Source organism: Oncorhynchus kisutch, linkage group LG18 (assembly GCF_002021735.2).
Source record: "Oncorhynchus kisutch isolate 150728-3 linkage group LG18, Okis_V2, whole genome shotgun sequence".
In the NCBI taxonomy this organism is placed as follows: domain Eukaryota; kingdom Metazoa; phylum Chordata; class Actinopteri; order Salmoniformes; family Salmonidae; genus Oncorhynchus; species Oncorhynchus kisutch.
The window spans coordinates 68,036,905-68,049,048 of record NC_034191.2 but is presented as its reverse complement, the minus strand read 5'-3'; the positions used below and the strand labels follow the sequence as shown (position 1 = coordinate 68,049,048).

At 41.9% G+C, this 12,144-nt stretch overlaps 1 protein-coding gene across 14 annotated transcripts in view; it reads left to right on the top strand.

Annotated features, from left to right (window-relative positions):
* The window catches only part of LOC109909909 (TRAF2 and NCK-interacting protein kinase), a 42,969-nt gene that overhangs the window by 15,469 nt on the left and 15,356 nt on the right, over positions 1–12,144 (top strand). For 7 of the 14 annotated variants that reach the window (XM_031796566.1, XM_031796563.1, XM_031796565.1 and 4 more), the window contains 7 exons: positions 190–299; positions 390–505; positions 642–733; positions 894–917; positions 8,678–8,853; positions 9,258–9,360; positions 9,752–9,892. In XM_031796566.1, the coding sequence (XP_031652426.1) occupies positions 190–299; positions 390–505; positions 642–733; positions 894–917; positions 8,678–8,853; positions 9,258–9,360; positions 9,752–9,892 (762 nt within the window). The remainder of the gene's footprint in view (positions 1–189; positions 300–389; positions 506–641; positions 734–893; positions 918–8,677; positions 8,854–9,257; positions 9,361–9,751; positions 9,893–12,144) is intronic. The other 7 variants (XM_031796571.1, XM_031796573.1, XM_031796564.1 and 4 more) reach the window with 3 other exon arrangements.

Genomic DNA, 12,144 nt, shown 5'->3' with positions numbered 1-12,144 from the left:
AGTCCTCACAAGGATGATAAAACAAGTAAAATTCAGACAAGTGGGGACATTTCGCCGGTCCCCACAAGAAAAAGGCTATTTTAGAATTAGGTTCAGGGTTAGTGGTTAAAGAAAACAGGGTTTTGAAGGGGAAACAATTTTTTGGGTATTCACAAGGATATTAAAACAAACCTGTGTGTGTGTGTGTAGGTGCCCCAGAGGACCACGTCCATCTCTCCAGCCTTGGTCAGGAAGAACTCTCCTGGAAACGGACCTGCGGGCCTTGCTCCTAAAGCTGGAGCACACCTGATACGGGCCAGGTACACACACACACACACATATACTATACACACACTCCATGTTCCTTTGTGAATCAGGCAGTTTAATGTTGTTTGTGTGTGTTGCTGTAGTAACCCAGACCTGCGGAGGACTGATGTCCCAATGGAAACTCCCCTGAAGAGGAAGAGCAGTGGCAGCTCCTCCAGCTCCTCTACCCCTTCCTCCAAGGGGGGCAGCAACGAAAGAGGTACACACACACACACACCACCACACAGATTCCCATGTGTGTTACTGTAAATGTTTCAACCCTTAACACTCTATACAGTCAGAGAGAAGATGTGATTGGTTGACTATTTAGTGAGCAGAATGTGATTGGTTGACAGGGGCAAATCAAGCGGAGGGTTCTGGGGCATCGGCCCAGGAGACCAAAGAAGAAAACAGAGACGTGACGCTGACACGACCTAGCAGGCCCGCGGTAAGTACAGACACACAGAGAAAAACACAACCCATTCTCTTCTCTGAACTAACCAATACATGTCTCATCTCTCTCATCTTCTCTCGTCTCTGTCCCTCCCACATTCCTTTTTTATTTTCTCCCTCTTTCCTCTCTCTGCGTTTTTCTCCAACTTCTTTAGAGCTATAAGAGAGCTGTAGATGAGGTTAGTGGCATTTCTCCTCCCCCTTTCTCCATCTCTCCCCTGTTCACTTCCTAGCTCTTTCACTCATTCACCCACTCAGATATTTACTTACTCTCCACCCCCCCATCTAAGGCTGTTGCGGTGACCGTATTACCACCATACCGGCAGTAAAATTGAGTCACGGTAGTCTCCTCTTGTGCGCTCAGGACATGCGTTGTTAGTACTCAACTCACTAACGACCATCATGTCCTAATGGTCTGGTTCTCAGGGCTCTGGTGTCCATCTAACCACTCTGACAGCAATGCTAATGCAATCGAAAATCACATCAAAAATACTTAGCATCAAAACAGCATTGTCCTTTTAAAACTCACTTCATGGTGCCTCCCGAGTGGTGCAGCGGTCTAAGGCACTGCATCGCAGTGCTTGAGGCATCACTACAGACCCGGGTTCGATCCCAGGCTATGTCACAACCGTCCGTGACTGGGAGTCCCATAGGGCGGCGCACAATTGGCCCAGTGACATCCGGGCTAGGGGAGGGTTTGGCCTTGGGGGGCTTTACTTGGCTCATCGCGTTCTAACGACTCCTTGTGGCGGGACGGGCGCCTGCAGGCTGACTTCGGTCATCAGTTGAACAGCACATTGGTGCAGCTGGCTTCCCGGGTTAAGTGGGCAGGTTTGGTGGGTCATGTATCGGAGGACGGATGACTCGACCTTCGCCTCTCCCAAACCCATTGGGAAGTTGCAGCGATGAGACAAGATCGTAATTTGATCGCAATTGGATATCACAAAATTGTTGAGAAAAAGGGGGTAAAATATATATATATATATATATATATGTGTACCAGTCAAAAGTGTGGACACCTACTCATTCCAGGGTTTTTCTTTATTTTTACGAGTTTCTACATTGTAGAATAATAGTGAAGACGTCAAAACTATGAAATAATGACAGATTCTTCAAATAGCCACCCTTTGCCTTGATGACAGCGTTGCACACTCTTGGTATTCTCTCAACCAGCTTCATGAGGTAGTCAACTGGAATGCATTTCAATTAACAGGTGTGCCTTGTTAAAAGTTATTTTGTGGAATTTCTTTCCTTAATGCGTTTGAGCCAGTCAGTTGTGTTGTGACAAGGTAGGGGTGCTATACAGAAGATAGCCAGCCCTATTGCACTTGCAAAAACCATTAAGCGCTATGATGAAACTGGCTCTCATTAGGACCGCCACAGGAATGGAAGAACCAGAGTTACTTCTGCTGCAGAGGATAAGTTCGTTAGAGTTACCAGACTCAGAAATTGCAGCCCAAATAAATGCTTCACAGAGTTCAAGTTCAGACACATGTCAACAATCAACTGTTCAGAGGAGACTGAATCAGGCCTTCATGGTCGAATTGCTGCAAAGAAACCACAACTAAAGGACACCAATAATAAGAAGAGACTTGCTTGGGCCAAGAAACATGCGCATTAGACCGGTGGAAATCTGTCCTTTGGTCTGGAGTCCAAATTGGAGATTTTTGGTTCCAAACGTTGTGTCTTTGTGAGATGCCGAGTAGGTGAACGGATGATCTCAGCATTTGTGTTTCCCACCGTAAAGTATGGAGGAAGAGGTGTGATGGTGCTTTGCTGGTGACACTGTCAGTGATTTTATCTAGAATTCAAGGCACAATTAAACAACATGGCTACTACAGCATTATGCACCGATATACCATCCCTTCTGATTTGTGCTTAGTGGGACTATAATTTGTTTTTGAACAAGACAATCACCCAACACACCTTCCGGTTGTGTAAGGGCTATTTGACCAAGAAGGAGAGTAATGGAGTGCTGCATCAGATGACCTGGCCTCCGCAATCAGAAGACCTCAACCTAATTGAGATGGTTTGGGATGAGTTGGACCGTAGAGTGAAGGAAAATCAGCCAACAATTGATCAGCATATGTTGAAACTCATTCAAGACTGTTGGAAAAGCATTCCAGGTGTAGCTGGTTGAGATAATGCCAAGAGTGTGTTAAGTTGTCATCATGTCAACTTTGAAGAATCTCAAATATAAAATATATTTTGATTTGTTTAACACTTTTTTGGTTACTATCTGATCTCATATGTGTTATTTCATAGTTTTGAAGTCTTCACAATTATTCTACAATGTAGAAAATAGTAAAAATAAAGAAAAACCCTTGAATGAGTAGGTGTGTCCAAACATTTGACTGGTACTGTACATTAAAAAAAACTCTTACTGTGATTGATCAATATGAATAAATTACTTCAAACGGGTTGAAACTGAGTGGAAAAACATTGTCTTTGTGGATGTTGTTTTTAAAAGCCTAACAATGAAATGGACAGAGCTTTCAAAGGTGATGATTAATTCAAAACACCCATACACATATTAGAGCTTATGCATAGGCCTATATATGAGCCCCAGCCCATTAAAATTATTGTTCCCTTATACAAGACATAGTCTTGCACCACACAGACAGGCAGGGGCTATGTCTTGTGAGTGTTTGTCTGTGTAGCCAGTTGATGTGATAACCTTCTTGTGGTTTGACAGAAATACTTTTCCCCAAAACCTTCTCAATTAAAGGTTAACTGTAAAGTAGGCTTAATTGGAGGAAGTATATCATAAGTATATCGTTTGTATATTATATGTTATTTGCTAACTTTACCATGAAATGAGCAGCAGCAGTACAGGACCATCGATAGACCAGCACATTAGATGGCACATTCCTCAATGGCTAGATGCACAAATAAAGGGCCAGATGTGCAATTAAAGGGGGATTATACTCAATCTAAATCTGTTCTTTCAGACACCCAATAAATGGTCTTCTGATGTGATTTAAGCGTTGTTATGGACTCAGAACATCTAATTTCATTGTTTCTCTGTGAGAAATTGTAATTTTGAGAGTAAAATAAAAATATAAAACCAGGAAAAATATAACCGAAAACATAATTTGGGAAAATATAAAACAGATTTTATAGGTGGGTCAGAGTTAGTTGTTTATTAACCATTATTTTACCAGGTCTATTGACAGAAAACAGTGTACAAGAGAATGTAGCGCACTAAGGAGCTGAAGAAGATGTGCAGGGGAGAAGAGTGCCTATTTGAAAGCTAGAACAAAAGAAGTAGCTCGCAACATGTTCAATTTTTTAGAAGTAGCTCTCGTGCTACAAAAGGTTGGAGAACCCTAGTCTATCGCGTATTACGCACGGCAGAATTGTTGTATTTTTAATTACTGATTTAAGATGTCTTTGGTGCATTATTGGTCTAGCCTATACTCCTAAATTGAACATATTCTAGTTATTGGCTTTGAGTGTGGAATCTATTAGTATGCATACTGGATGGACTGGTTACCTTGTGCTACGCTCCAAACTTTCTATCCATGAGTCTGAGAGAGAACGTATAGGCCTAGACAATGCTTTTAGTTAATTGATTGTGCAGGGCAGCTTACAGTAGCTTGCAGCTTTCAGCCTATAGTGAATATGTATTTAATTTTTAATAGCCTAGTAATAAGGTATTTTCATAATAGATTGACCCATTACATTTAACTACGAAATATCTCACCATGCGTTTCTATCTCCTCCCCTCTCTCCTTCATTCCGTTCTCGAGTGTGCAGAGAGAGGGGCTGTCAATAGTTGAATAAAATATTTTTCTTTGTGAAACATGCCACTATTGATGTTCCCCAACAGATTTCACGTGGTTTCCCAAAAGAAGCACTAGATAGCTGCAGGAACAGGTTTGGAGAGCCCATGGCATACAGAACACTAGATAGCTGCAGGAACAGGGTTGGAGAGCCCATGGCATACAGAACACTAGATAGCTGCAGGAACAGGGTTGGAGAGCCCATGGCATACAGAACACTAGATAGCTGCAGGAACAGGGTTGGAGAGCCCATGGCATACAGAACACTAGATAGCTGCAGGAACAGGGTTGGAGAGCCCATGGCATACAGAACACTAGATAGCTGCTGGAACAGGGTTGGAGAGCCCATGGCATACAGAACACTAGATAGTTGCAGGAACAGGGTTGGAGAGCCCATGGCATACAGAACACTAGATAGCTGCAGGAACAGGGTTGGAGAGCCCATGGCATACAGAACACTAGATAGTTGCAGGAACAGGGTTGGAGAGCCCATGGCATACAGTTTGGGAGGAATATCACTTGTCGCCCAACGAGAGGCTGCATGCTCTTCAGTGGTTGATGCCTGGAGTGAAATAACCAGAAGAGCCTGCATGATTGAAAAACGAACAGGCGAGAAATCGGCCTCCATTCGTGAATCGAGTGCATACTGTTGTCGTCCTTTTCCCCCCTGTCTTTGTTCCTGCCCATTTCATAATGGGCCCTTCTAAATCGAAACCACTTTACATATTAGTGGAGACAAATTTGAATTGAGAATAGTCTGATGGGTGAAAATATGATCACTTGATGAGAGAACAGCGTGAGCAGCCGGAGGCAAGGAATGGAAGGCAAACAGATTTTTTTTGTAACTTTCTCAAATCATCAATAGCCAGACGCATCATGCAGCCCATATATGTTTTGATTTATAAGATATTCTATGGTTCGTATCACTTTTACGCTCAACATAGCCACTTCATATGCACACTCGCTCCGGAATGGGAAAACATACTTTCTATTTTATTCAGCTAAGTTATTAAATTACTTACTATAAAATCATATAATATATAATAATGGCACGGGACTTATAAGCATATCTTGTCTGCTAAATGAACAAGTCTACAGCCTATGGCATGGTGCATAGCCAGATAACATACAGTAGGCCAACTCATATTCTGTTTTTCTGAAATACATTGAACAGAAATATGGACGCAACATGTAACATGTCTGTTTCATGAGCTGAAATAAAAGATTCCCGAAATTGTCCATTTTAACCCCCCCTTTGTTCAGGGACACATTATTCCATTTCTGTTAGTCACATGTCTGTGGAACTTGTTCAGTTTATGTCTCAGTTTTGGAATCTTATGTTCATACAAATATTTACCACATGTTAAGTTTGCTGAAAATAAATGCAGTTGACAGTGAGAGGACGTTTCTTTTTTGTTGTTGCTGAGTTTATCTATTCCCAGTCAAAGTGCACCTGTGTAATGATCATGCTGTTTAATCAGCTTCTTGATATGCATCACCTGTCATGTGGATGGAATATCTTGGCAAAGGAGAAATGCTCACTAATAGGGATGTAAACAAATTTGTGCATTTATTAGACTTTTTAAAAATGTAGATGTTCCAAAGGCACACATCGGTAGCTTGTATACGTGAAGGCCTGGAAATGCTAAACTTGTTTGTTAAATAACGGTCAATTAACGTAAGACTGGCAGTCTTTTGCATGACAAACGGCTGACAAAATGTCATAACCGCCACAGCCTTCTCTCTCTCTCTCTCTCTCTCTCTCTCTCTCTCTCTCTCTCTCTCTCTCTCTCTCTCTCTCTCTCTCTCTCTCTCTCTCTCTCTCTGTCTCTGTCTCTGTCTCTGTCTCTCTCTTTCTCTCTCTTATTGTCTCTCTTTCTCTCTCTCTCTCTCTTATTGTCTCTCTTTCTCACTCTCTGTCTTTCTCTATTTTCTCTCCACCTCTATCATCCAGGAGGAGTTGGTAAGATATCTATTGATCCCCATGTGCACGCTCATATCCACACTGTCCCCTCTTTTCACATGCACGCCCAGGGCCGGATTAAGAAATCATAGGCCCTGAGCCTTTCTTCCCCTTCCCGGCACACACATAATTTGGTGTAAACAAGTCTGTGCACCAAGATGCAATTCGATGCGTGTTAAATTTACTGTTGAAGGAAAAATTACCCTTTATAAATAAAGCCATACTAATGTTTGCCATGTGGCATAGGCTATTAATTGAGCAGAGGAATTTTTAGGATTTCTTCACAAGATTATTTTTGTTGTTGCATGTGCCCAAAAATGTGGCCTTTTAATTAAAAACGCACTTCATGCAATTCGTCATTTTCATGACAGAATACATTGACTGAACATTTTTTTAAACCACACAAATGACAGAAATGAGTGGCTTCTCCGACACTGACAAACTGAGATCAATCTGGTCTTTAATTCAGACAAACAATAGCCCAGGTCAATGAAGCAACACACAGATTGTACAATATTAGGAGGCAATTTACATTACCAGTCAAAAGTTTGGGCACACCTACTCATTCAAGAGTTTTTCTTTATTTTTACTATTTTCAACATTGTTGAATAATAGTGAATACATCAAAACTATTAAATAACACATATGAATTCATTTAGTAACCAAAAAAGTGTTAAACAAATCGAAATATATTTTATATTTGAGATTCTTCAAAGTAGCCAAAGTAGCTTGATGAAAGCTTTGCACACTCTTGGCATTCTCTCAACCAGCTTCACAAGGTAGTCACCTGGAATGCATTTAAATTAACAGGTGTGCTTTGTTAAAAGTGAATTTGTGGAATTTCTTTCCTTAATGCTGTGTGTTGTGACAGGCTACTGCCACCCCTACCATATCTCAAGATAAGCTACTTTGAAAACCAGTGCTGCTGTTAGCTAATGTTTATGTTTATATTGGTTCTACAGACAGACTAGTCATCTTTTTTTCAGCAACAGGCATTTTCTTTCCAAACTACATTTTTCCTGCCATTTTATTTTGAAATCTGAAAAAGGCAAACTGACAGCTGCAATCAACCATAGAAATATAATCCATAGATGGCAGTTCCCATTCATGTCAGGACTGGCATCCATTGCTATTGTACAAATGAGTTTAACAGTCAAATTGCCAGGGTAAGGGGTTACAACACCCTTCTATGGATTATATGTCTATGGCCACAACGCAACAAGCTGTAACCTATATTTGGTGTGTATGCTGCCCAAACTGTAGCCTTGCCGACTGTTGGCATACTGGTAACTGTCCAAATAAAGAAAACAACACTTGTGTAAACAAGGGATACAAAGTATATGTTATGGTGTGGGGGGCATGTTCCTGTTATGGTTTAGGTCCACATGTAGAATCTATGCTGAAGCTTTTCTAGCAGCTCGTGGTGACGCAACACCCTTTTATTAAGACACTTTGTGTTGGTTTTTCCTTAATTTTGACCAATACCTGTATGTGCTTGTGATAAAGTTAACCACCATTATTAAAAAACAATAAAAAATCCTCTGTTGGCTAAATTATTCCTTCTGATGTATTTTGAACATTGAGAGCGGACTTCTTTGGTTGGATAAAATTATAATAATAAAAACAATGTAATTTCCCTCTTGGGCCCCCACGGTCCTGGGCCAAGGGGCTTCATCCCCGGTAAGCCCCTACATTAATCCGGCCCTGTGCACGCCCCTCTCTCCTCTAGCTCACGCCCCTCTCTCCTCTAGCTCACGCCCCTCTCTCCTCTAGCTCACGCCCCTCTCTCCTCTAGCTCACGCCCCTCTCTCCTCTAGCTCACGCCCCTCTCTCCTCTAGCTCACGCCCCTCTCTCCTCTAGCTCACCTGTTTTGCTCTACCTGTTCCGTGTGACAGGCAGACTGGGGAGCATTGGAGCTGTGTTTCCCCTTAAACAGATAACCACTGACCATAAGGGTTGAGTTCCCAGAACCCTAACCCTTCTGTTAGTGACCTTTCTTGACTCCATCCTGACTGAATCCTCATTGTTCCTCACTCACACTCTGAGGAAGGAGTTAGCCGCTGAAAAATGTGTAAAATGTTGTGCCAATAAAATGTTCCCCATAAATCAAAGCAACTGTTACTGCACCCACGACATGAGTGCTGACCTTTTATAATATCCTCTACTGACCTTTGACCTCCTCACCTCCAGGACTTGACGGCTCTAGCCAAGGAGCTGAGGGAGCTGCGTCAGGGGGAGGAGCCTAATCGCCCGCCCGTCAAGGTGACGGACTACTCCTCATCCAGTGACGAGTCACAGAGTGACGAGGAGGGAGATGGAGGAAGTAACGACGGCTCTGTGTCTGTCAGCGACATCCCACGCATCATGTGAGTGTGTGTGTATTTGCATTTTAATATATGCATTTATTTTATTGTAGCTATGTATCTTAAATCTGTAATATGTAACTTTTTGGCAACCAGACCAAATCCACATAGAAATGTGAGTTATAGATCTGTAATTCCATTGAAAGCAAGTCTAAAAAGCTGTAGATCTTTTCTACAGTATGTGCACTATTTGCTTCTTTCACTCTGGGTTTTGTACACCAGTTTCAAACAGTTGAAAATACAATATTGTTGGTTCTGGAAACCATATTTCAGTGGTTTAAATGCGACAATGATTCTCTACACATAAACTTAAATTACTATTAGAATTTTATCAACCAGGAAATGGCAGAGCGATGTCTGCATAGGGCATCTTTTAGTTTTTTAAACGTGTGTGTGTGTGTTGTCAGGCCGGCTGCGGGGCAGAGTAGTGGTGAGGTGTACGGTGTGATGGGAGGACATAATGATTCCTACGGCAACCGTTCCCAAGACAGCACCCTGATGATGAGAGAGGTCAGTCGCCTTTCACTTTTAACCCCTGACCCCTGGGCTCCACTCTGCTTGCTTAATACACAACTCAGCATCCTGGCATGCACTCGGCTCTGCGTGTGTCTGTCTGTGTAGAATGAGTCTCTGCATTGTCACCAGCCGTCGCTCAGCTTCTTCAATCCTTTGGGTTTACCCACCTTCCACATCAGCGGCAGAACATCCACCTTAACCACAGACCCAGATGAACCTCCAAACCCTAAACCTCACCTTAACCATTAGATTCCCACCTTAACCTTACCTTAACCACAAATCTAGAATCATCTTACCTTTACCAAATCCTACCCATCACAAGGAAATCGATTCATCTGAACACAGATCAGTGTGTAGAGTGGCCCTCACTCTCTCTCTGTTCCAGACCTATGGGGACAGGAGGCGGAACTCCGCTCTCGCCGACAGCAACGGTTTCCCCGGAAACGCCAATCTGCCCGATCTGGTGCAGCAAAGCCCCTCCCCCATGGTCTCCCCTGGCGATGGCTCTGGGCGCAGCCACCCCAAAGTAGGTTCACTAGACCCCTACACCCTAACTGCTTATGCCCTTGCACCCTACACCCTTACTTGCTAGCCCTGTACACACAAGCTCCCTACATTCTAGCCCTCTACACACAAGCTCCCTACTCCCTAGCCAGCAGATCCGACCCTCTTGCTTACAGCTGCATTAAGGTCGGACAGGCTTCCTGTGTAGATTAAGAAACCATGGATGGAGCCAGTGCGAGATATGGCTCAGAAACGTAACTCAATCCAGGGATGAGAAATGCGTTGTACTCCAAATTGTCCCATTATCCCAACTAGGGCCGACCCCTTTTAGTCGACTGGTCGATTATTTGGTCGATAGGCTGTTGGCTGACCAAGATTTCTTTAGTCAAGCAGAAAAAATATATAATAATGATCATGGTGTACAAGACACCTGTCTGATTCGCTCTGTGTGGACTGATCCATTGTGGAGGCCGTGGGGATGGCACAGTCCATCGCTTTAAGACATGTGCTACTGAAATTGTATATGGTTATATTACATAAACAATGGTGCAACACTAATAAAAAAAATAACATTATTTTATAACAAATGCGCTTTCTCCCATGTTGGATAGTGGTCGCCGGCAGCGGTTATGAAACACATCAGTGCGCTGTTGAATTGGTGCCTTTTCCTAGACCATTTTGCTATGTGCATAATAGCAAAGTTAACCAGCATATCGGTGTTGAGAACAATGCCGGAGGCAGCAGCAGAATGAGGAGATGACAATACAACCCTTGCCTTTTTGAAAAGTGAGGAGAGAGGAAACCAGAACTTAAGTAGGTCTATAATCAATAGCCTAACTGTTAAATGTGCCTGTCTTTATAAATCATCAATATATCTACAGAAGTAAGACAGATTCTGTTTCTCTTGCCTGTTTGAGTGTGTGTTTAATAGCCTACTGATTCCATGAGCACCAAGCTTCACACAGCAATTTCACAAATTCGGCTGTTTTTAATCTTCTCTCTAATAAAGGCTTTACTTTGTTAGAACAGCCTCTCTGGTATTATTTCTCATTTATTTTGTGTTTACACTGTTTCAAATAGTTTGAAAAATAATATTTATAATGATAATAACTCGTATTTTTCTTGATCTCCTTGAATAATTAGCTTAAACAATAAATAAACCGTTCCATTTCGGAAATTGCATTCATGAAAGAATGCGACTGTTTAGTCTTTGCTCTAATAAAGGCTTGACAAAAAAAAAACATTTTAACAGACTCTCTGGTACGCTTATACTTTATTTACTGTTTACATTACATTCTAAATGGTCAGACAAATTCTATTGTAATCTATACAACACGTGTTAGTCACACATAATATGCACACATGGCTTGTCACATTTCTAGTCACATTTATTCCACACATCGGACTTCCCCTTTACCTCCTGAGCAACCTGGAAAATATTCCCCTGTTTCAAGTTTATTTATCACGTCCTCTGCATCCATTTTGGTTTCATATGTGTTACGGTGTTCAGAGTTTGTTATAATCAATTTATTGATGTGATTAGGATATGCTATAGGCACGGCCTGCCCACTCATTAGGCAGCAACAACACATCCAACAACAACACAAAACCTCAATTTCTGCCCAAAAACAATGACACTTTCTCTCAACCAGTGACGTATGGGCTCTTTTGGTGAGGGCTGATGCCGATCTTTGATAAGCATTGCCCACTTTGTCAAGGGCAGGGACTAAAAATGTTTTGCTTGTTCATTCACAGCGTGCCTCTCCAGGGTGCTGTTGGAGAGAAACATCTCTGCAGCGCTGCACCAACGTTCAGTAAAAAAATTATCTAACATAAATCATGTAGCAGATACAGGATATGAAAGAAAGAGTATCAAATCAAATTGTATTTGTCATATACACATGTTTAGTGCCTTTTCCTAGACCATGTTGCTATGTGCATAATAGTTTGTATATGTAAATTTTTTGACAAGCTGATCATAGTGAAAAAGAAAATACTACTGTATTTCCCGCTGTGTAAACACAATGCAAATAGGCAATAACTCCTTATAAAGTTTGATTGCTGATATATTCAGAGCTTAAATAGCCATTGATTGATTAGTTACAGGAATCAGGACTAATAAAGCCAATGCTATGGCCTGTTTTACAAACGGTGGGCCTACCATACTGATGGGCATTCATAAAATTCCATTGAGTGCCGACATGGTAGGCTACACTCTAGTAAGCACGAGTAGACGTCTTTTTGATGTCATTTTCTTGTCCTTTCCAGAAGTCG